The sequence below is a fragment of the Coloeus monedula genome (assembly GCF_965178545.1).
Source record: "Coloeus monedula genome assembly, chromosome: 13".
In the NCBI taxonomy this organism is placed as follows: Eukaryota; Metazoa; Chordata; class Aves; order Passeriformes; family Corvidae; genus Coloeus; species Coloeus monedula.
The window spans coordinates 19,760,337-19,785,506 of record NC_138793.1 but is presented as its reverse complement, the minus strand read 5'-3'; the positions used below and the strand labels follow the sequence as shown (position 1 = coordinate 19,785,506).

The 25,170-nt window shown below is 58.0% G+C and overlaps 1 protein-coding gene across 2 annotated transcripts in view; it reads right to left on the bottom strand.

Annotated features, from left to right (window-relative positions):
• The window catches only part of ACSF3 (acyl-CoA synthetase family member 3), a 51,050-nt gene extending 38,210 nt beyond the window's left edge, over nt 1–12,840 (bottom strand). For both annotated transcript variants that reach the window (XM_082290340.1, XM_082290341.1), the window contains exons 1-3: nt 12,809–12,840; nt 9,543–10,264; nt 7,979–8,134 (exon numbers count right to left, since the gene is read on the bottom strand). In XM_082290340.1, the coding sequence (XP_082146466.1) occupies nt 7,979–8,134; nt 9,543–10,235 (849 nt within the window). In that variant the 5' untranslated portion in view covers nt 10,236–10,264; nt 12,809–12,840. The remainder of the gene's footprint in view (nt 1–7,978; nt 8,135–9,542; nt 10,265–12,808) is intronic.
• Between the last annotated feature and the right edge of the window lie 12,330 nt (nt 12,841–25,170).

Here is a 25,170-nt window from a genome sequence, read left to right as displayed (position 1 = left end):
GAACTGGAATGTGACTTCCTGCACTGATGGGTGTTATGCCCAGAGAAGGAACATTTCACTCCCTGCAGAAACCCACCAACCAGCAAGATCCCTACCAGCCAGATCAGGTAAAATTGCACTTAGAGGGGTCTAACCTCCCCCATGCTCCTCCCAGCCCCTTTTTTCCCCAATATCTTTCCCACTCTAGGCAGCATGGTGGAGAAGGATCTCCCCAAAGCCAGGGCTGAATGGATCTGCTCTCCTCAGCCTGGTGCTCCCGAGAGCCACGGCTGTGGGCAGGGAAGGACGCGTGATGGCAAGCAGGGATCAGGACAGTGCCGAGGGGATTGAAGGGAAACAGCTGCTCAGGGGTTGTTCAGTCCTTGCTGTGGGAGTTTGTTTTGCCTTCCCAAGGCCTGAGCAGCTGTGGGAGCATAGGCAGACTTCCAGTCTGGCCATGCAGCAGAGTTTTTGTCACATGATTTTGGATTTGAAAAAACCCCAAAACCCATCTACACAGAGCAAGTCTATCTTGCACCCCAGAGTCCCCTGTCCTCACATGCCAGCTCAACTCCTGCCAGAGATAAAATCCTCCCTCCTGCACTCCAGCCACGGGAGCAGCTTTTTCCACGTCAGTCCGGCTCGCCCAGCAACAGCCCCGTCCTGAGGATAAGCAGCTGCCTTTGGATTTGTGCCACCAGCTGCCGGGGTGAGCTGCTGACAGCCAAACCTCTCCACCTGCTCTGCTCCTGCTCAGCCAAATCTGGATCCTTCCCACGTGTTTTAGCAGGGCTAAGCCGTGGTACAAAGCTGGCAGCTCCGAACGTTCCACAGAGCCCGAGCTGGCCAGAGGACTTGGCATTGCCCAGCCTGCTGAAACAGCTATTGCTGGCTTCTAACTATAACTCCATGCTCAGAGAGAAGGATTTGTGGGAAATCCTCGTTACCTGGGACTAATCAATCAACCCAGTGCAAGGGGCCAGCTTTGTCCTTCCAGCAGCTGGCATGTTCCGAGAGCACTGGGCTTGGAGCAGCACAATCCATCTCCCCCTGTGCTATCCCGTGTCACCATCACCACGTTAACTCCCAGTGCACAGGGTACTGGCAGCCCAAAACTCCCTTTTGGTTTGCTCACCTGATACCTCAGGTCTCCAAGCACTTTTAAAAAGCCCTGGATTCGGGAAGCAAACGTGGCACTGCGTGCCAGGGCGGCAGGGCTCTGCAAAGAAGGGAAGCAGCAGCCTTCCGATGCAATGTGCTCAGGAGATGGATCAAGATTCCTTTCAAGATAACCAAGGGCTAGAAACAAAAAGTTTCTCACTGCAAGAAAACAAGAGTGGAAACAGCTTCCCACCAGCAATAACGGCAGTGAATGCTTCAGGTCAGGGCTGCCTGTGCCAGCAGAAAAGTGGGAGACCTAATGTTCCCAAGAGCCTTCCCGTCAGCATGACATTCCTGATTTTCCTCCCCTCCCACTGCTCAGAAGCATATAATGAGCTGGCCAGTGGGATTTTGCCATCATTAAAGGAAAAAAAAAGGAGAAAATGACACCAGTGGGTACGAAACAAGCGCAACAAGGCACAGCTGGGAGATTTTTCCCACATATTTTTGCCAGCTCGCAGACGGTGAATGAGGATGGAGGAACATCCAAGCTGCTCTAAGGGGTGGTCAGTCCATACAGCAACCTTCCCAACCAGCCTCCAGACCTGCTAAGATCACCTGGAGGAAGAGATGTGAGCACAGAGGAGGAAAGGGAATGACTTTTCCCTTTACAGAGGGAGATGTGCAATGCCATGAACCAGCCAGAACCACCAAATTCAATACCTGGGCATCTTCTCATGCAGAAGGAGAAGAGAAGGTGGCAAACCCCATGTAAGATTCTGGCTGATACAAGATTCCCAAAACCAGTCAGAAGAACTGCAAGCTGTAAAGGAAGCAAATATCAGCATGGATTTTTCCATCAGCCCACAAACAGATCACAGGCAGCCCGTGGTGCTACCTCTATTGACAGACACAACAGCTCCTCTCTTCTACAAAATTATTGTGCCATTTTCAGTTGTAATTGAATCTTTTTAAACCTTTTCAAAAATAACAATCCCTCTAATGCAAGGGTAACTCAGCCCTTTACTTCCCTCTCACTTGGGGAGACGGGTCTGTGTTTAGCATCGACCGCTGCCACGTGGGAAGCACCGTGGAGGAAAAGGGATGCCGGTGATTTTCGGAATGTCTGTGGCAGCAACAGGGCTGTGGCCAAACCAGCTGCTTGTTTGGTGAGACCCTGTGCCAAACAAGGGTGGGAAGCTCCTGTAACTCAACAGCAGCAGTGAAGGGACTGCAGGACCATGCACACACATCCAACACCAAATTATCCCAGAAAAGCAGATGGGCACGTAAGATGGGAGAGCACCAAGGGGAGCTCTGCTCTCTCCCAAGGACTGAGCCTCCAACACTTCAGGAGCAATATCCAGAGAGAGAGAAACATTCTTCTCTTCAAAGAAAAATCAGGCCCTCGGTGGCTTCGTCTCATGTTTGTTATAACCCCGAACTGTTTGTGCTCTGTGTGACTCTGGTTTTAATCATTTATTCATCAGCACAGTTTGATGGCCCCTCTGCATTCCAGGCTGAAGCTTTTAAACCCTTCCTACGCTGGAGGCATACTGAAAGGAGCAAGTGCTTTCCCTGGGACCTGGAAATATAAGTAAATATGACAGGCTCTGGTTCCATTTTTTATATTTCCCCACACACATCAAAAGCCATTACTTGGGAACAGATGCTGAGGACAGACGGCAGATCTGGGGAGATGGGAAAGAAAACCTCTAACTTTTTAAAGCCAGGTCTGTGAGAAGTGATCAAACATAATCCATTCACCAGTGACCTGCTCCTCCCTCCACCAACTCCTCTTTGAGTCTGAAATAAAATTACTCCTCTGAAGCCTCCCATTAACAGATGAAAAGACTTTCAGCCTCTCTCCAGCTGAAACTGCATGGGGGCCACGATCCCCAGCGTGCCTGGATGCTGGAGCTCAGGCTCCTCTGCTTGGATTTCTTTTCTTTTAAAAATAAACCAAAAGAGCTGCCCAGAATGATGTGTGCAGAAGTGACAGATCCAGGGGAGAGCTCGGTGCAGTGCACGCTTTTCCTTCCCGGAGGCAACAGCGACTGCCGAGCCCTGGATCTCCCTGTGCAGCCCAGCCAAGGTAGAAAGCCCCAGCACCCAGCCCAGCCTGGCTCACACACAGAACACCAGTGACAAGGACAAAGTCTGCTCCCAGATACAGCACAGGCTTTCCTGGCCTCCAGGAATTCAGGGCTGTGAGCACACGATGCAGCAGCGACCCCGGAGCAACACCTCCCACTCATCCTGTGCCAGGTCTGCAGCTCCCTCCCACCACGGGGAAAAGGTGCCACAGGGGACAGAACGTCAGGGGAAGCTTGTCCCAAATCACACACCATCTTTGGGCACGCAGCATTCCTACTTCCCTAGAAAGAAGGGTCCAAACAAGATGATTTTGATGGCTCTGAGTGCGACATTGTAAAACAGGGCATGGTTTTTAGAGGGCTTGATCCTCGGAGCACCTTAAGTCAGACAAGCAGCAAGGCTGGCACTGAAACAGCAGCTCTTGGAACTGCAGGGCAGGAAATCTGCATCTTGGCATATTTATCATGGAAGGGCTTGCAGGGCACAGCCAGGGCTGTCAGTGCACAGGCAGCACATCACAGCTCAAACCTGCCCAGCAGAGCCGAGCGGGCAGCACGCGCCACAACTGGGTCACCCGGAGTGGAGATTGCCACAAGAGGAATCTCTCCCATCACTCATCAGAGCAAGTTTCTTCCTTCAGCTTTCTGAATACTCTTATTTCCCACTCTGCACAAAAGCCTGGGAGACCTCCCAGGATCTGATCTCGTGTTTATCAACGCAGAGAGCTGACAGGGAACCTTTTGCCACTAGAGCATCTTCCCCTCAAGGCAAAATCAGGGGTGTCCAAGGCAAAGACAAGCTCTTCCTGTTGTTCAAGCTCAAAATGAGTCCTCTTTGGCCAAAAACCGCAGCAGAGGATCCTGCAAAGCAGACACTGACCTCACAGCTTGCTCCAAAACACTCCTGTCCAAAGGGTGCCTGGTCAGGAACAGGGACATCAGTGTGTGACTGTCACAGCAAGCACAGGGGACACTCAGCTTCCCCAGGTTTGTCTCTCCAGACTCACTGACATTCCCACAGAGCAACGGTCACACCACAGGCTGTGCCTGAACTGATGCAGGGAGGGACATGGAGGAAGGGACTCACTGGGAATGGATGCTCCAGAGGGTGCTCGGTGCAAGCCCCGATGCTCAGAGCCTTGGCCAGGAGGAAAAGGCTCACCCTGCACTCCGTCCTTAACAGAGACATTCATCTCTTCTCCTCTGGCCACCAAAGTGCACAAAACCAGCACAAACACAGCACCTTTAAAATTCCTACTCCTGGACAAGAAATTCCTACTCCAGCATCTGGGACAGGTCAGCAGCAGGTGAGAAATGCAAACAGGAACAGAGCAGCTGAAGAGTAAACTCAGCTTGGGAGCAGGTTATGGAGGGAGGATCGTGCAGGGGTGCTGAGGCTGCAGCTTGCTCTGGCTCCAGAGGAGGTTTCTGCCCTCCCAGTTCTCACTCCTGAAAACCAATAAAGCAATAAAACAGTAACACCACAGCCAGCCATGCCCCACATAGCTGCTGGCAGAACACCCCTCAGGCTCACTGCTGTTCTCCTGCCTGCTCTGCACCCACCCCTGCTGAAAAGTCTCCCTCCACAGGCATCCCTGCCCTTCCCAGTCCCAGAAGCACAGACAGGAGCACTGGATGCTGCTCCCACGGGCTCCAGGCAGCAAGAGGGCTCCCTGTGAAGACACTGCACCCCAAGGAGCACAAGCACCAGAGGACTCAGTACATCATGTACGAGTCGACTAATTCTGGAAACTAAGGGTCCATTTATAAACCCTTTATTAATAAATGATTAATAGATGCAGCCATATTTTTTAATAACTTGCAATAAAAAAATGCTACGAAAAGCTTAAGCAAGACAGTCTTAACAGATGGTGCTATAAAGTGAATTATAACATGTACAGTAGCTAGTGCAGAGTAATGGATGTCCTCATTTAATAAAAAGAATCTGATTTTATGCAGCAACTTTCACGCTTGAGGCACCTCAGCACACTTTAATGAGTCCTCGTGGCCCCAGCAGTAGCCACAGACATCACATGCTGTTTTAGTGAGGGGAAGGATGTTGGTCAGGACACCAGGGCTACTCCACAGCCCTGATTTTTAACCTTTCCTTGGACAGCTCCCAAAAACAGACGTAAAGGTCTGAAAGCTGCCACCTCCTAGCCCTGCACCACAGGGAACGACAAGCGAGCCGTGGTCTGGGGCTGGGAATGTCTTCTCAGGGAAAAAAAAGAGCATTATTCCCACCACCAAAACCAGACTGCCATCTGTATCCACGACTATAAGGCACGCCGCAAATTATGTAATTTAATAAACACTGTAATAATAAAGTATTTATTTTGTATAATGAAGTGTTAGTGATTAGAAACCAAACACACATCGGGCGTGCTGCTGCGGTTTCTCTTGAACCTTTGCCAGTATCACTCAAGGCTAAATATGTCTGCAGCAGGTTGAGAGTAAGTTCCTCGCCTTGTTTTGATCAGCCTGTCAAGTGTTTTAGCTGCCAGTCGAGTTTCTTTATATCACACTATAATTGGCTGCTTTCTCAAGGTGCAGCCAAGGAAAAAAGCACACGGCAAAACTCGGCCTCCTTTGGCAAAATCCTCCACTGCTGCTTTGCTGAAAGCTGATTTCAGTAGCAAAGGGCACTTTGTAAACAGCTGGTGAAAACAGAGTGGAACTGAAAGCCAGCTTGCAATAAACTCCAGGAGAAAGCCTTATTTACCCTCCCGTGCTCGCCTTGCAGTGTCCATCAAACCACTTGCAGCTCCCAGGGGAGATCCTCAGAAAAATAAAGGGAATAAAAGAAACCCGAGAAGCAAATGCCGTCCTTCCTTCGGAGCCCCCTGCACCTGAGAGCCCCGCCCGGCACGTGGTGCCCTCGCCAGCCGCCCTCCCTGCCCAGGTTCAGCTCCAGGGCCAAGCGGCCACCCCGGCGCTGTCCCCTCGTGTCCCTGGTGTCCCATCTGGGGAGAGCTTAGATCAGAGCAGGCAGGACGGGGGTCCCGCTCCCCCGATCCCGACCCCATCCCTCAACGTCAGCTCATTGATTTGCAGATGTCGGGAGAGAGCAGAGGAAAACAGGAGGGTTCGAGGGAGCATCAATCACCGGTGGCACAGGATGTGGAGCACCGCGCCCTCCAGAGGCTTTGCTCCAGCCTCTCAGCGCCGGCCCCGCCTCTCACCGGCACCTCCGGCGCTGCTCCGGCACAGCCCTGCTGCACCCCGAGCCTTTGGGGTCACCCGAAAGTCGGGGAAGATAATTTGGCAGCGACCATTGAGGTGAAAGAGCAGCCGGGGACCTTCCTGCCTTCTACCACAGCATCCTACCAATTCTCTCGTGAAGTGCAGAGCTGCCCCTCTGGGGTTCTGGGGCTGTCCCCCCAAAAAGGATCAGTGCTCAGGTGTCAGAGGCATCCTGAGAGAAAAAAGGAAGTGTGCATTTTCTGTGGCTGCTGCTCTGAGAAGCAGAAACGAGCCAGGAAGAATCACCCGGCCCTGCAGTCGCTCCAGTCGGAGCTGGGCCCGCTCTCACCTGGGAGCAGCAGCACTGCCAGAAGCTTCCAGGTGTATCCCACACCTGTGCACTTTGTCCTTTCTATGGGACAAGCCTTCCCAGCATGAGGATAAACACAAACAGGGAGAGCAGCCTGGGGAGTTACCCAGCACAGGCTTTCCTGCAGTGACAACACACTTCTGTTTCCACTCTGCTCAGAGTGGCAGCAACACCTGAAAACCCAGCTGTCCCTTAACAGTGACCCTGGAGAAACCACCCAGGACACTGGGAGACGTGGATGGATGGTGCTGCATCCCAGGGGCTGGGAAATGCAGAACCTCTTCCACCTTGTCCCTTTCCTTCCCCTCTTTCCATCGTGTGCCACTGCTGCAGGGAACAAAGGAGACGCAGAACACTGGCACTGGGGTTTCCTGGCTCAGACAGAAAAGGACACTGTAAATGCATCATTCCAGTAAGGATTCCCTCCTGCCACCTTTCCTAAAAGCTGCAAGGAGGTCTGGATCTGCAAACTCTCTCCCACATCACAGAGCCCAACCCGACAGCTCTGTTAACTCTTGTTTTTCCACAGAGGAAGAGCCATCTTTCCATGCAAGTGAGGAAAACCAGGATTTCCCTTACCTGGGCTGCAAAAACCTCAGAAGGCTGCGTTCTGTTGTGTAATGCAATACAGTACACTACGGATGTAGGACTGGAAGGGGAAAATTTGGAAGGGGCTGCCCAGGGAGGTGGTGGAGGCCCTGTCCCTGGAGATGTCCAAGGAATGATGGGACATGGCACTCAGTGCTCTGGGCTGGGTGACAACATGGGGACTGGTCACTGGGTGGGTTGGTGAGCTTGGAGGTCTTTTCCAACCTCAGCAATTCTGGGATTCTGGGAAATGCAAGCCACTAAAAAAAAATCAACCAGCAGCACACCACTAATACACAAGAGAGAATCCAGTACTTCCACCTTTCCTGGCACTAAAAACAAATTCACAACCCTAATTCTTGATGGAAATGCTCTCAGTGGGTACAAAGAGAGGTCCACCCACCCCCAGCCAGACCCCTCAGCCCAGGGCTGGGAGGGGCAGAGCAGCATTCCCATTCCAACACCACACTTCCACAAGCTGCACCCTCTGGAACAGCACATTTACCCTGGGCCGAGCACCCAACCAACGCCACCCTTTGCTGTGAACCACGCACGGGCAGCGGCTGAGGGGGCTGGAATTCTTTAGGAACGTATTCCCAGAGGGGCTCTAACTGCAGTGCCCGGGTCCTGCTGCTGGATTCCAGCATCCCCCCGGGCTCACCGTCTGCGCGCTGAATTCCGGGAACATGACGCACGTGGCTCCCACCCAGAGCGGGCACAGCAGCTTATTGATCACCCCGTGGACGTGGTGCAGAGGCAGCACGTGCAGGATCACATCCTCCTTCTTCCACTCCCATTTTTCAACCAGCCCCGTGGTCTGCAGAAGAAAACAAACAGCGTGGCCTTAGGGCAGGAGGAAAGATTCTCCCGAGGTATTCCCAAAGTGTTCAGGCCCCAAATTCCCCGGCAGGAATCCCCGGCCTGCCTGGGCACAAAATCTTTCCTTCAGGATCAGCATGAGAAAAATTCCCACCACAACAGCAGAACGCAAGAGGAACCCCTTCAGCATCCTGTCAGGATGTGTCTTTAAACCAGCAAAGCCCTTCTTGTTACTGAGAAATATCAACAATGATTTTAAGTAGGACATACACAAATATTAATCTGCTGCTGCACGTACAGATTTGGCAGAAATAGTAATCAAAAAGCTGATTTTCCCAGAATTCTGTTGCCATGGTTTGGACACTGATGACATCAGGCTTTTAGCACCTGTAAGGGATAATCAGCAGGAGCAGGAAATTGCTGATAAACAGAAAGTAGGTTTCATGTTAGTAAAAAATATGCGAGTAGCAAGCTTCCAAAACACTCTGCTCTGAAGGGATAATTATCTGAAGGGATAATTATCAGGTTTCTGGGTCAACAATGCCCTTCAGAGCCCAGCACTGGCAATTGCAAAGCTTATTTACAGCCACCTAAAAATAAGAAAAGCATCTGAACAGTGGAATTTGGTCGTGTCTCTCACAGTCCTCCTCCACAGGGCAGGGAGCAGCTTTTAGGCTTCCTGCTGGACAGCACAACGGATGGGGACTGCTCAGGCCACCCCCCAAATAATCAGCATATTTGTAAGGGAACAGATTCTTTGCCCAATATAGCCAAGGCATGGCTCTATCCGTCAAGGCCTTCATTCCTCTCGGGACACTGCGGTATCCGAGCACCCTGAGCACCGTCAGCTCTCGGAGGCATCCCTGCCTTCCCTGCCCTCTCTCCCTAATGGCAGGAGTCTGGCAGTTGCAGGCACTGATAACCAAGTGGTGAGCTAGTCAGCAGGCTTATTCAAACTTTTAATTCCTTTTGGCTCTGAGAGCTAATGGATTTTTTGCCTTGGGGATACAGAGCTGAATAATGCACAGGCTTCACACAGCACTGGGCAGGGCTAAGATATTTTCCAATTAGGAGCAAAGATTCTCCCCTAGTCACAGGGTAGAAAAGCAATCTGCAAAGAAATCAGGTTTTTTACTGCAGGTTTCATCCCTTCTGCTTTCCAGGAAAGCAGGGAGGAGAATCCACCTGCCTTGGGATGCAGCTGCAGCATGAACAGGCCACGGTTTAGAGCCTCATGTGCTGCTGTGCGTTCACCTTCCCAGTGTGGAGGATTCCAGAGCTGCAGCCCCGCAGCTCTCTGCAGGAATTTGGGAATGTTAAGGTGTGTTTGTAACCCCAAATCCCCCCCCCAGATTCCAAGGCTTTGTACCTTGGCACGAGCTCGGCAGAGGGGCAGCAGCACTCACCACAGCCTGCACATTCTCATGGGTGCTGAGGACACCCTTGGGCCTCCCCGTTGTCCCGCTGGTGTAGATGATCATGGCTCCTCTGTCCTTCCAGGAGGAACAGCTCGACAAGGGCCCCTCCTCCATGGCTGCAGGACTCGTGGATCCATCACCACCAGACCTGTGAAGTGGCAGCACTGGGACTCCCAGTTTCTTGGCACTGGGGGTTATTTTCCCCACAAACTCTTCGGCAGCGATGAGCAGAGCGCTCTGGGAATCCTGGATCACGTATTCCAGCTCCGGCACGGGGTGTTTCCTGTACAGGGGCACCGCTATGCCCCCGCTCATCCACGAAGCCCACTGGGCCACCACGTATGAGGCATCATTGGGGCACAGAAACGAGATCCTCTCTTCCCTCAGGTCCCTGCTGGGGCACTTCAGGACCCTGCAGATCTCCTGGGATAAGCGGAGGCTCCGGCTGAGCAGGTCCCTATACGTGTGCTCCCCGTTCTGGTCAACGATGGCCACTTTGTCACCAAAAGCCAGAGCCCTGGTGAACACAGGGGTGATGTCACTGCTGTAGGTGGCCCAGGCTGTGTGCAGAGCCCTGTGGGGACAGCCAACCCTCTTCCCATCCCATCTGCAGCGGGACAGGTCCTGGAGGAGGCAGCGGAGGGGCCGGCACACCTGGGGGAAGAGCAGGGGGAGCAGCATCCTGCCAGCACGGCTGGGCTGAAGCGATTCTGCAGAAAGCAATTATGGGAGCTGATAAGTACGGGCAGGGATTACCCAGGGGGTTATTCCCACCCAGGGAGAGTGGCAACCTTCATTTGAATAATATCTGCTGTATAATTTATGTCCCTGCCTCAGAGTGCCACATCCTGGGCAGTCTGAGCATCCCTGGGTCCTGACACGATGGAACAGGAAGAAGAGACCCTTCCCTGCACAGCCTCCAATCCCTAAAATCCAGCTAATTTAAATGATGATCCAGTTTTCATAGAATCCCAGAATGGTTTAGGTTGGAAGGGACCTCAAAGCCCAGTTCCATTCCCTGCCACGGGCAGGGACACCTTCCACTATCCCAGGCTGCTGGCAGGCAGGGGGTGGAACGAGATGAGCTTTAAGGTCCTTTCCAACCCAAACCATTCCATGATTCTGTGAAGAATCCTAAATCCCTCTGCACAGCCTGGAGCACCCTCTCCAGACAGCACCGGGGAGCAGAGAGGAGAGAACAGGGCGGTGGCAGGAGAGAGAGGGATCTGCTGCCCAGAATCCAATCAGCACCCAAACATCCCCAGAGGGGTTCCATGACAAGAGGAAACAGCCAAAGGATGACAAGTTCTCACTCTCCGACAGCGCCCGTGACACCTCCTTGACGAAGGCAATAACAACCTGATTTTTACCCTTTTCTTGCTAAATGCCTATTAGAGGAGCAGCTCAGCTCAAAGAGCCTCCCAGCCCAGCTTCCCACTGCAGGGAAGAGCTGGAACCAAGGGGATCCAGCCCAGCAGCTCCCCAGGGAAGAGCTGACCAGGGCTGCCCCCAGCTCAGGCTGCACAAGTGTTTATTTTTGTGAGCCCTGCGGTCTCTCCCCTCCACCTTCAGAGCATTTCCCCACCCAAACATTGGCCCTGCTCAGATTTTCTTTTGCAAATCAACCTCAATTTCTGCTTCTGCAAAACAAGCTTGTGATTTAGGGTGGAAACATCTGGGGGAGCACGGTGGCTTCAAGCCCAGAGCGGGGTGACCGTGGGAACTCCTGACATTTGCCACCAGCATGGAAAAAAACAAAGCAGGTCACGGCAGAGCTCGTGTGACGCCTTTGCATTGCTCTGGAGAGACTAAAGTGTAAAACCTGACCTAATTCACAGCCTAAACTGAACCCGTGGCCATGGCAAGGTGTTAATGCCCTGAGCAGTAGGAGGGACATGAACTGGAAGCTGTGTTTTCCCAGGATGAGCGTGGCTGATGCTCTCAGTGCTCCCACTGTTCCTCCAGCTCCTTCCAAAAACCCCATTCCCACCAGCCTGTATTTAATTAACGAATTAACGAACAGCAGCCCCTTCAGCCAGGCCTGGGAATGATGGATTTCAGAGAGCTGGGGTGATGGTGCGTGCAGACACTTGGGACAGGGGGAAGCAAATCCAGCAGGGGCTGTTTCCCATCCCCTCCCAGTGCTCAGGGATAACTGCTGCCACCAGCTCTGGCACAGCACACCTGGAAACAAAGTTTGTCCCTAGAGCTCATGGGAAGATGGTGGCAGTGCAGAGTTGTGGCTCTGCTGCCTCGGAAGGGAAGGTTCAAACCCCCCTGGGAAGGGAAAATCCAAGCCCTCATCCTCCTGCGACTGAGGAATTCAAAGCAGCTGGAGGGCTCTCCCCAGCTCCCAGCACAACAAAACCAGTGCAAACTGGGAGCTGACCCACTGCACACCCCTGTCCCCTTTGTGCCATCGCCCTCTGCACTTTCTGAGCACAAAGGCCACGAAACGCATCTCCTGGAGTAAAATGATCCTTGGAGTTACTCTGAGCTATTCCAAACTGGGTTATGGGAATAATCATCGCTCCAGCTGTGAGCAGTGCACAGCTGACCTGCAGGATCCCACCCCTTCCTCATCCACAGGCATGTGAATACAGAGGGATTCCCGGCTGTTTCTACAAGAGAGATGTAAAAATTACTTTGTTTTTAGAAAATAATTTTAAAATACTGTATTATTAGAAAATCATAAAGTAACTAAGAGAAAGAGACTTGGAAAAGGTTTCAAATAATGGCCGAGATGCTGACTGGCCTTCCCTTCTCACAAAACAAAAACTAGGGAAAGGTTTGGATTGGAAAGGACCTTAAAGCCCATCCAGTCCCACCTTCCACTATCCCAGGCTGCTCCAAGCCCCGTCCAGCCTGGCCTTGGACAATTCCAGGGATCCAGGGGCAGCCACAGCTGCTCTGGGCACCCTGTGCCAGGGCCTGCCCACCCTCACAGGGCTTTATTCTATTCTCATTCCAGAGCTGATTCCCACCCTCCAGTTCTCTGCCCGCAGCCTACTCACGGCACATCCCAGAGCAGGAATAGGAAAAACCTCGCCCCGCCATTCCCGAGGTACCGCGGGCACGGACGCGGCCCCGCCGCAGGCCCCGCAGCCAGCGGGTCCCGCAGGGAAGGAGAGCCGGGTCCGAGTGCACCGGGCCGAGGGCAGCAGGTCCCGGCTCGCCCTGGTTTTGGGGCCATCCCGGGGCCATCCCGGGGCCATCCCGGCCCCGCCGCCTCCCGCAGCCCCGCGGGGCCTCACCTGCCGCCGGGGGACCGGTCCGGCCGCGAACAGCTCCGGCGGGAACGTGGCGCCGCGACCCGAACGTTCCGCACACGAATGTTCTGCCGGCGCCACCCCGCACCTGGTTTGTGGGGATTTGGCCCCAAACCGCCCACGGGGGCGGGGCCGGGACGCCGCGGGGCCTACTGTCCCTGCAGCCCCCTGGAGTGTCACCTCGGATGTCACGGCGGGCACGTGTGATGCCGTGGAGCTGCACATCTACCCCGCGGGCCCTGGGGCCGTGAGCCCCGTGTGCAGGATTTTGGGACTTGGGCAGGGTTCAGGGGTGGCCAGAACTCGTGGAACCTTCACAGTGTGGACAGCACACAGACACCTTGGGGACACACAGACACCTTGGGGACACACAGACATCTTAGGGACACACAAAGTCCATGGGGACACACAGACATCCCGGGGATGCCCAGAGGTGCCCGTGGTGGCACATGGCACGTCCCTCCCAGGCCTGGCTCCCGCGCTGGAGCCGTGTTTTTCCGGCCGTGCGCGGCGGGCCGTGAAGCGGCACGGCCGGGGTGACCCCCACCCACTCCCCAGGTGTGTTTCCACCGGGGCCATGGCCCACGGGGCGCAGCGGGGTGGGAGCGGAAACGGGGCTGGGATCCCAGCGCCGGTGGGGAGAGCACCCAACGCTCCGCAGAGCCCCGCTCCCGGAGCACCATGGCACAGCTCCGTCCTCATGGCACGGCTCCCCATGGCACAGCTCTCTCCTCATGGCACAGCTCCCTCCTCATGGCACAGCTTTCTCCTCATGGCACGGCTCCCCATGGCACAGCTCCCCATGGCACAACTCTTGCACAGTCACACAGCTCGCCAGCGGATGCGTTGCACGGCTCCCTCCCCATTTCACCGTGGTTCCCTCTCCGTCACACGCCTCCCTCCTCGTTTCATGGTTCCCCATCACAACCTCTGTCGCCATTTCATGCCTGCCCATTTCCCTCCTCCCCGCTGCATGACTGCCATCCCACGCCTCTCTCCCCATGGCACAGCTCCCTTCCCACTCCATCCCCATTTCTCATGTCGCCTCAGCATTTCTCAACTGTGGCAACGCTCCCTCCCTGTAGCACGGCCCTGTCCCCATTTCCTCCCCCCGCGTGCTTCCCCATCACGCACCTCCTTCCCCAGTCCCTCCCCATCGCACGGCTGCGTTCCCACGGCACAGCTCTCATCCCCCTCCCCATTTTACCCCCCAATCTCTCCCCCCACCACCCACCTGCCCCGTGCAGAGCTGCTGCAGGAGGCTCCCAGCAGTGCTGGGTCGGCCCCGGTGCCAGCGGCGTCGCTGCAGAGGGCTCAGGGCAGCCCTGCAGGTGTGCCCAGCACCCACCCCGGCCCTGCCACCGCCACTGGCATGCTCCACATGTCTGTCACCAGCCTCCCCCGGGCCCCTGCAGGGATTAGCCCCCTCCCCAGGGTGCCAGCAGGGTGTCAACACCTCCGTGGAGGTCCAGGAACTGCCGGGCACAGGGTGCACATGGTGGGGACAGAGCTGGGACATCCAAGGATGTGCCAGGAGCGGCCCCATGGGGGTGACAGGGCCGTGCTCCCCCCATGGTGGCAGGCGGCGGGGCCAGCTGGCCCCGTGCTCAGCAGATGTCACCCCGAGCCACCCTCTGCCGCTCCGGCCCCCAGCACCTGGTGCCCACCGGCCATCTGGAGCCGGCCACATCCCCGGAGATGATGCTCAGCCCTGGCCACTGCCGCCCATCCGGGGGTTCCAGGGCTGGGAGGGAGGGAGCTGCTCCCCGACTGCATCGAGGAGGGGTCAGTCCAGATGTGCCAGCACAGCTGGGAGCGAAGCTGAGACCCGGGTGTAACACAGCCCTGGCCGCCTAAGGACCCCTGGCCTAAGGCCTCAGCTGCTGCCATGGTCCCCAGGGCACTGGGCTGTCCCCAAGCTGCCACCACGCATTCTCATGTCCCTCCCAGCCGGGTGTGAGCCCCACAGCCCGCGCTGGCAGGAGGGTTTTCCGCCTGCTGTGCCCGCCTTGCTCGGCTCGGTGATTAATTGTGGATCCAGCAGAAAGCTTTTATTGCGCTGGAGTTTACTTGTGGCACATCCGTATTTATTAAAGGAAAAAAGGAGAGTAATTGCTGGGGTGGTGTAAACACCACAAACACTGCCGGGCTGTGGGAAAGCTCAGGCTGACGGCGAGTTCATCCCAGTGCTCTGTGGTGGGATGGGATGGGATGGGATGGGATGGGATGGGATGGGGGCACTGGCAGCTTCCACTGTGGTGCTGCTTGGAGTGAAGATGCAGCACAGCAAGGTGGGAGCCTGTCCATCCCCGCCGGGACACCCCAAAACCATGGGAAGTGTGTCCCTGTCCCCATCCTGCCCCAGCTCACAGAGGGACAGAGCTGGAGCAGAGCCGGGGTCCCCGCTGGCTGCCCAGGAGGGTGCTGTAAACAAGGGGCAGTGAAATGTTTGATCTCCATCCATCTGCTGGCCCCTAATCCCCCACTCGAGGCCCTCATGCCTCACCACTTCCCAGCCTCCCTAAGCTGCTCCCTGCCAGGCAGCGGAAGGTCAGTGCCAGGGCTTCTGGCCCTGTCCCCCGGCACACCCACGGGGCATCGGCACCACCGCCAGGCTGCCAGGGCTGCCAGGGCCGTGTGGTGGCAGAAACCAGATGGAGTGTCCCCGTTTCAGGCTTTAACCCTGTGCTGCTGCTCCCGTGGCGGGATGGCACGAGGCAGGGGCAAGGTCTCCCTCCTTGCCTCGTTTTCCTCCGTGTTTCAGAGGTCCCCCCTTGCCTGCATCCCTCCCACGATGAGCATCCGCTGCTGCAGCCGCTGCCCGCGCCCGGCGGGGCCGGTCCGTCCCCAGGGGCCTGCAGGGGACACGATTGCCATGGGGACTCCCCGGGGACCGGAGCAGCTCGGAGCTGCTCGGCGTGAAGTGGAGCCGTAAGCGGCTCCTGCGTCACGTGGCGAGGATAAGTGCAAAATGGCCCTATTATGATAATTGCCCGGAATTATGATTGATGGAGATTAGCTGCTTATTTGAGGAAATGGCAGGCGCACGTGTGACACGGGCAGGCCGGGGACAGCCACCGGCGCGCGGGGGCGCGGGCACAGGGCACGCCGGGATGGCTCCGGGAATATTCCTGTGGCACAAACAGTCAGCGCCATCTCGGGAGCTGCTGCGTCCCCGGGATGGGATGTGCCACCACCCAAGGATAGCAGGTGAAACGTGGCAGGAGGATGGGATTGGCCAGTGTGACCCACTCACACCCCGTCCTGCCCCATGGAGGGCTCCTGGTGTCTCCTGCCAACTCCATTAAAGACATCCCTGATTAGGGGGTAAACCTGTTAGCCAGGGATGGCTGCTGCTCTCCGTGTGTTCCTGCTGCCTGCCCTGGCTGGGCCGTGGGGCTGGGGAGGGCAGTGGGGCAGCCCCAGTGCCCCTGTGCCTCCCAAGGAGTGAGGCTCCCAGTAAATGACTTATTTTGGGAGAAACTGGGCAGGAACTGGGCTGGTCCCTGTCTCCTGCTCGGCCATTCCCATCGGTGTTCCCTGGCCTTAGGGGCCCTCCAAAGGCATCGGCACCAGGAGCATCCACACTACAGTGGAGGCACAAGCCACATACCCACTTCTGCCTTCAGAAAGACACCCAATCCAGGAATTTTGGGAAGAAAAGCTGGAAAAGCAGGGTTGGCCGCTGTGTCATGGATGGAGTCATGGCACGACTGAACCGCTGGGGCCAGGATTTTGGCACGAGGTGGGGATGCTGTGTTGCACAAGGCTGAGATGGCCATGCCAGGCAACACACGGCCAGAGGGCACCCCAAAACCCCCCACCCATCACCACAAGTCCCTCCTCCGCTCTCCCCTTCCCAATTTCCCGGGCCCCCCTGTGCAGCAGACGGATGCTGGGTAAGAGGTGTGTCTGTGGGAGCCGTCCTCGCCACGCAGCATCGCCGGGCTGCGGTGGTGCTTGCCATGCCTGGGATGGGCTTTCCTGGCTGGGCTGGGGGCACGAGTTGGGGCAGACGAGGCTGAGCCTCTCCATGCGACACTGGCATCGTGGACAGGCTCTGGAGCCTCCGCCGAGGGACGAGGACATCGCCCAGCTGGCCCTGGCAGAGGGAAGGGGTCCCTGGTGGGTCCCCGCCACCGGGCACTGCGAAGCCAACTCCTTTCTCTGCGTTCTCCCCTTTTCCTCCCCCCATTTGGCATTTGGCAGCAGAGCTGTGGCGGCGGCTGGGGCGCGCCGTGCCGGGGAAGGGCTGCCAAGCCTCGGCAGCCCCCCACGGCCCCCCGGCCCCCCGTGCCAATGCTGGTGGCTGGCAGAAGGTCTGCCTGCGCCTGGCAGGGCTCCGTCAGCTGCTGGAGGATCCCTGTGCCGCGCTCGCTGCCAATTTCCCTGCGAGCTGGCACCGCAGGCGGCTCCGGAGGCACCGGCAGAGAAGGCTGGGGAGGACGGATTGTGAAAGGGAGAGAGGAAAAAAAAAAATAATGGACACATGCCATCGCTGGAGCGGCGAGGCTGCCAAAACGCCAGCAGGCAGCGGGGGCCAAAACCCACCGGCAGCGGAGAGGAGGGTCTGGCAGCGCGTGCCGGCATGGGCACATGGAGGACGGGCAGCGTGGCGGAGGCATGGCGTGGCCGAGGCAGGACGGGCGGCAGCCGGAGGAGCCGGAGAGGACAGAGGTACTTGCCTTCGTTTTCCAGGGTGTGCGTGTGCGTGCATGTGTCTGTGCCGGGCTCTGCATCCCGGCCGGCTCCGCTCCGCGCGGGCTGCCCGCGGCCTCCCTGGCCGTCCCTCCATTTCCCCCCTGGCCATCCCTCCATCTCCTCCGCAGCCATCCCTCCATCTCCTGCCTGGCCTGTCCCGCCATGTCCTGCCTGGCCTGTCCCACAGCCCTGTCCTGCCCGCACCGCCGCCTGGCACGGGCAGTCACAGGCTCCGGGTGCCGGCCGGGCTCGGCCGGGGCTGCACAGAGGCTTTGCCGCACGCGGGGCCGGCGAGGGAGGTTGTGGCTTTGTCTGGTTGGGCTTTGTCTGCCGGTGGTGGAGGGGCCGGGGCCGGTGGGGCTGCAGGAAGGGAGGTGTGAGCCGAAGTCCTGCCGCCAGCAGCGCTGGCACGTGGGAAATGTGTCCTGCTCCCAGCCTGGGGCTGCCCCGGAGCAGAGCCTGGTGCTGGGTGAGGAGGAGAATGGGAGGGTGGGAAGAGAGCCCCTGCATCCATCACCGTGCTGGGGAGGAGGAGGAGGCAAGGGCAGGATTGCAGGAAGCTCGTGGTCCCATGGCCATGACTCGCACGATGCCGGGGTCGTGGCCACGGGGCTCTGGGTGAAGGAGACGGGGTGTGAGTGGGTGTTCGTGTGGGGTTGGGGTGTGGGGGGAGTGTGGAGCCTTGGGAAGGGGCTTGAGGGCGCAGGACAGACCTGGTGCTGCCGTGTGCCTGTCTGGGTGGCAGAGCCTCCTGCCTGCCTGGGGTGCAGGAGCAATGCTGGAGCCATTCCCAAGCCAGGAGCAGCGTGGCATCACTGCTCCACTGGCACCATGTGAAGGGGATGGCAAAAGGGCCCCCAGGCACCAAACGTGGCCCGTGCTGGGGGAAGGGGCTGGCACTGAAGGGGTACAGGGATGCTGGCCATCCCAAATCTCACAGCGCCCTGATTCCTGCTGCTCTGCACCTCTGAAGGACCCTGGCTGTGCCCACCAGCACCCCTGTGCCCGGGGATGTCCACTCTGCACCAACCCCAGCAGGACAAACCTCCCTCAGCGGGCAGAGTCCCCAGCATCAGCTTCGAGGGCATCAGCATCTCCGTGAGAGCGATGTGGACTGGGGCAAGAGGAGATATCCCATCCCATCCCATCCCATCCCATCCCATCCCATCCCATCCCATCCCATCCCAGTGCTCCAGCATCACTGGCTGATCACCTGGCCACCCAGCTCTGAGCTGGAGGAGCAGCTCTGCCCATTCCTGCACTGGATGTCGGGATTAAACACAGTGGCCGCTGCAGCCTGGTCCCCAAAATGTCCGGAGAAGGATCCTCCACATGGATGGCACCACCACAGCCTTTCCAGCTCCCGTCATTCCCCAGAGGACGAAGCCCCGCGCCTGCCCCGCGCCTGCCCCGCGCTGCTCAGGGAGGGCCAGGAGGGCAGGAACGCTCCCCGTGTCACGGGATGATCCCCCCAGCTCCCCCTCTCCCTCGTTTTCCTCCGTATTTCACAGTTCCTGCTTCCTGCACAAGGCAGGGGTCTCCAGGGACTCCAGCCAGATGTTCTCTGCAGCACACCACATTGCTTTCCTAATGAAATATTCATGGAGCCTCTCCGCCTCTTGCCATGAAAGCCTTCTGCAGCTCCCAGCCATGGAAACGCTGCGCAGGCAGCATTCCTGCAAAGCTCCCGGCCCCCTGCTTCCCGCTCGGCACCTCCACCTTCCTCTTCCTCCTCCCACCAGCGGTGCCGGAGCGGGGGCTTTGTCCCCTCTCGCCTTGCAGGTGAGGCAACACCAAGGGCACAGCCAGACCCGCGTGTGGGGGCACCGGTGGTCTCCCACCCCGAGGAGGGTCCCTCCGTGGCTGTGAGAAGTGGGCAGCTGGGTGCAGACCCCGGCGTGGAGCACGGAGGGGTCTCACCAGTCCCCTGTCCAGCCCGGTTCCCGGCGCTCCCGGTGCTCCCGGTGCTCCCCGCTCCCGCCGGCTCCCAGCCAGCCCGCGGCATTAGCGATGCTGTGCACTATAATCCAATTAGGTTGTTTATGCAAACAATCAGGTTTTATGTTTTGGTAAAAAGCTTAAATAACCTTAATCAAAGCGAAAGACCTGAAACTATCGCCGGCGCGGGCTGTGGGGTGGTGGCTGGTGGCAGGACCCCCTGCCCGGCTGGTGACACCCTGCCCAGCTCACTCCCCCCGCCGGCAGCCCGGGGGCTCAGCACCAAGGGCCACGTGGGAGATGCTCTGCTCCATCCCAGAGCTGCTGCCGGCGGGTCTGAGCTGTTCCGCTGCTCCTGGGGGCTCCTGGCTCCTTTCAGTGTCACACCCAGCAATCCCCAGCCTGGCTCAGAGATCCCGGGACCTCTTGTCACCTCTGTCCCCAAATGTAAGAGCACTGAGAGGTGGCATCACGCCGGGGGGATGCAGGAGATGCCAGCCAGTGACCGATCCAGCACAATGCCACCATCCCCCCCTCACATCACCAGCTCTGGGTGTTCCAACAGCACCACAGCCTCCCGGTACTGGGAGAAAATCCCTGCAGCTCCAGCACGGGTCAGTGTGAGGTGGCACGAGGGACAGTGCTGTGTCCCTGTGCCTGCCCAGGGGTGGGCACGGCGAGCTGGGGAGCAGGGCTGGCTCTGGAGGGCCATGCCCATGGCGCTGCCTCCTGCACACCCCGAGTTTCTGGAGGAGTAATAAGCTATGCATGTAGTGTAGAAATAAAACATGTTCTGCAGAACAAATGATGTTAATTTGCTGAGAGGCTCTGAAGCCGAGTATTAGCGAAATGCCTTGAGGGAGAGAGCGGCAGCTGTGCTGGAATTAATGGCAACGTGCCGAATTAGCACCGCTATGCATCATAGTCAGAGGGAAAAATTACCGGAGAGATGAGGAAAACAACCCCCTCCGTGTGCCAGCCCCGACCCCGGGGCACGCTGCCGAGCGCGGCCGGTGCGGCCGGTCCCGGTGCCCGTGGGATGCCCGAGGGATGCCTTTGGGATGCCCTGGCCCCGGCCCTGCCCGGGCACACCACAGCTCACTCCAAGCCCAACAGCCTCCCCTGCCAAGGTGTGTGTCCTCAGGACTGCTCAGCATCCCTCTGGGATGCTCGACATCGCTCCTGGGAGTGCTGCACCCCCCTGGACCAAACCGTGCCATTCCAACCCGCCCTGCTCCCAGGGATCATCTCCTTCAGGATCTGCATCCCCCTGGACCAAACTGTGCCATTCCAACCCACCCCAGTTCCAGGGATCATCTCCTCCCGGATCTGTATCCCTGCTGCTCCCCCGTTCCTTCCCCTGCTTTCCGGGGTGTTATTCATCTCCTTGTCTGTTTATTCCTTCTCTTCATTCCCAGTGGTTGAGCGCCTAAAGTCTGTAGCTCCTCATTGATTCCTAGCAGTGCATCTGGTTTGTGGCTCTGCAGCCTCCTCCGGAGCATCCGTCTTCCTCCCCCGCCGCCTTCCACCCACCTCGGCGTGGCCCGGCTGCGGGAGCGCGCTGCAGATCGGGCATTACCTCCTAATGGACGCTTCCAGTAAATTCCACACCTCTGATGAATATTTAACACCTGCATCCGTCTCTGTTTGTCCCACGATGCTGCTGGGTCCCACGGGAAGTTGGGTTTAGCCCTTGGGTGGCTGCATCCAAGGCTGTGCAGATGGCAGGGAGCAGTTATCCCAGCGGAGACTGGGACTGGTGACATCCTGAGCCAGTGTTCCCATGAATCCCTCATCAGCCCGTGTGCCCGTCGCAGCCTGTGGCTGCTCATCCCCAGCCTAACACATCCCCAAAAATAAAACATCTCTGTTTGTCTCGTCACCCTCAACCTTCTCTCCCACTGTTCCTCTGCAGGTCTCAGTCCCATGGAAGCAGCCCCAGTCTGGCCCCGGATGCCACCGTGCCACCCCTCCCCACCATGGGAAAATCCTGGGGCTGTGGCTCACGTGATGTGATGGATGTGGATGTGCCACCAGCGTGGTCCTTGCTGGGATGTGCCAACAACTGCTGAGCACCAAATCTGCTGGGATGTGGCAGTGGGAATGGGATTTCCCCAGTGACCCTCCTGCAGCCACCAGGATTCAGCGTCCCCAGCAGTGAAGAAGGTTTATCCATCCAGAGGTTTATCCATGCAAGCACAAGTGGAGCTTTACCAAACACACCCAGGCCCTGCTGGCTGCCCTGGGGCCAAGATTCTGCTTGGGAAGGAGGAACCATGCTCCCAGCCCTGCTCCAGACCATGGGAGCACAGGGGCTGATGTCAGCATCACCCAGGAGACCTGCATGGACACTCCGAGGGCTGTGCCAGAAGCTGCTTTGCTCACCTGGAGCACCATCAGTTCTCATCCCAACCCTTCTCCGTGTCCCGGGGATGCTCCGCGTTGTCTGCCCCATCCCTACCCCACACCAGGAGCTCGGGGTGCACGGGGCCATCCCACCCTTCTATCCCCAAGGAACTGGGCTGGGAAATCTTGTAACTGGGTAGGTTTTGGGGTGGGATGGGGGAGCTGGAGGCGGTGCTGGGGGTGCTGGGGTGCTGCGGGTGCCCGGGCACAGGCGGGAGCTGCCGGTCACTGCCAGGTTACATCTGCCGGGGCATGCAAGAGTGACTCCAGATGCATTAGAAGTGCCGTGCTCCAATTTCAATTTCATCGTCTCACAATCATTTTCAGGCTCCTCTTAGTGCCACATTAACGAAGCCTGCTCGTTTGAATGCATAATTAGCCCAAGCATTCTACCTCGCTAATTTCGAAGCAAGGGGGGGGGAGAGAAGGGGGGGAATTTGCATATTAATTTAGCAGAGGGAGAGAAAAACTGTTTACCACTTGCTTCTTGCTGTTGATCACAGCGGACTTAACTCTTTCCCGGGTGCCATCTGGAGCCGCGGAGCCGGCGCCCAGCCGGCACGTGGGACGGGCTGCAAAGGTTACACACAGCAATTAAATCCTCCCGACCACCCGGGCTGCCCTCGAGAGCTCACTGGCAGCATTGGGGTTGCAGCTCCTGGGAGCACAGGGCAGATGAAGGGCAGCTGAGGTGGAGGCGGCAGCTCCAAGGTGCCCCCCAGACCTCCTCCCCGTGGTGGCTCCGGGCTGAAAAGTTCCATTCTCACCCCCTCAGGGTGGCGGGGTCCCATCCCAGATCTGTCCCTGCCATCCTTGGCAAAGCCAGGAGAAGGGATCATCCCTCCTGCAAAGGGTGGCTGGGTCCACTCTGTCATCCTCGCTGTGTTCCCTTCGAAGGGACGCATTTGCCCTCACATCTCCCTGATTTTTAACATCATGATATGATGTTGGATGAACACGTGCCTTCCCCAAAATCCCTTTGCAGCGGGAGTGTCCCATGGAATCAGCGCATGTGGGATCCCCACGGATGCTGCACACAAAGAGCACCCAAGGACCAGGGTGGGCAGCCTGGCTGAGCATCCACAACTCATTGCAGCCCCCCCCAACACCATCTCCCTTTGTTTGGGAGTCTGTGGGCGTCTTGAGCCGAGGTTGGAGGTAATTTGTCTGTCTCCTGCAGCGGGCTGTCATCTCGCATCTGTGAGCCAGTTCCATTTGCTCTGCCATTAAAAAAATCTCAGGTCTGACAGGTAGTAAAAAAAAACATTTAAAAAAATAGCAACAGGATGTTGGGAATCTCATGGGCTTGTCACAGCTGGACCACCCTCAAACCCAGCTATCACTGTCCAGGTACCGCCGGATTTGAGGGTGGTCTCAGCTGCAAGGAGCCATAGTTTGGCCTTTGGACATGTATCCCCTGGGATATCCCCTTTGCACCTCCATCCCAGCCCCCCAAAATGCTTTCCTCACCCCTGGAGACCCCCTGCCCCATCATCCACCCTGTCTCTCTGGCTCGGAGCCATCCCAGCGCGTCACAGCAATTTGGGGACACCTCCATCCTCGGCATCCCTGTCTGAGTCCCGCATCCCAGCCGGCACCGAGCGATGCCCAGGGGGTTTATCCTGCCCCCTGCTCCAGGAGCGCGGAGCTGCGGGCAAGGGGCACATCCCAAATGGGGTTGTGGGGTCTCCGGAGTGGCCGGAGCGGTGCCGGCGTTGCGGAGGAGCGCGGGGCTGGCTCGGAGAGGGTTAACAGTTGATTACAGCCTTTGTCTCCGCATCAGTGTACATAATGCGCCCGCATTTGCATACTGCAGTGTGCGCTCAATTAAAATGAACTTTTAATTTCTTCTAAGTAAATTACTTCTTCCCGCTACGTGACGCGCACAAAATGTCAGAATAATGGGAGAGCCTTAATGAGCTGGGAATGAGGGGCAGGGAGGGGAATGCTGGGGGCTCCGGCTCCCCTCTGGGCCACTCCTGCCGCGGGAAAGGATGGATCCTGCTCTCTTCTGCCTTTCCTGCTGGGCCACGGGACATCCCTGCTGCCAGGATGTCCCCTGGGCAGGGCAGGGGTCGTCCCCTCCTCCCCATCGCCTCCTCCTGCCCGTGTTCCTGCAAGGAGCTGATCTCTGCGGGAGCATCCAGGGATGTGCGGGGACACAGGAATATCCCTGCACCGGTTTGAGCTCTCCGGGTCCTGCCCACATCGTGGCATCCAGAGATGTGTGGGGCACAGGGACATCCCTGCAAGGGGCTGAGGTCTCCGCGTCCTGCCCGCATCCTGGCACTCCGCACCCGCCCGGAAATGCTTCCTGGGGCACGTCCTTCCCCGGCTGCCTCCTGTCACCCCAGGGACCCACAGCCCGCTCGGTCCTTCCCACGGAGGAGGCTCGGGAGGGACACGGAGCCCCCCGCCCCGACCCTGCCGCTGCCCCCCGCCCGCCGGGGCGGCCGCGTGTCGGCGGGGGCCAGATGGCAGGCGAGATTACTGGAATTTGATTTTCAGATAAATCACAAACCTGGATGAGCGAGTGCTGCTCCAGATGCATTATCCGTAATCCCCTGGAAGGGAACCTTTCGGAGGAGACGGTCCCCGTGCCAGCTCGGCAGCAGCTGGGTAATCCCGGCCGGCGGCACAGCCCGCACAGCCCGGGGGGATCAGCTGCTGCCCGGCCGCTCCGCGGTGTGTCACCCGCGCTCGCCACGACCCACATTCGGTCCCGCCGAGCCCGGGCGGGAGCAGATGGAGCCAGATGGAGCCACACCAGGAGCGCACGGGCACCAGGACGAGCCCGTGCCCGCGGTGCCCGTGCCTGGCTGTGGCACCCGCTCTGCGCAGCGCTGCGGGAGGAGGGTGAGGGGTGCCGGGGGTCTCTGCCGGGCTCTCCCCATCTCACTTCTCCCAGTAAATGATGCCCAGAGCATCCCAATGCTGCCCAGCGCTGCCGGTGTGGGGAACAGGGAGACCCCCTCTCATCTCACCCCACCACGCCTGTCTGCACCAACAGCATCGCTAAATCCTAGGGATGCACCTCCACTTATCCCACAGATTAACTGGGATGTGGGAATGACTCCCAGGCTACAGGGCCAGCCCTGGTGAAGCTGCTGTGGAGGACAAGGAAAGGGACAGGGTGGCCACAGCCAGGGCTGGGAACCCACGGGGGCTGCTCGTGTCCCTCCCTGCGGTCCTGGTGCTTTGGGCTGCCCAGGGGAACTGGCACCACGGAGCTGGGAAGAGCAGAGGGTTGCAAGCCCCACAATTTCTAGGGGTGCTCAGGGCCATGCTGGCGGCTCTCCCAT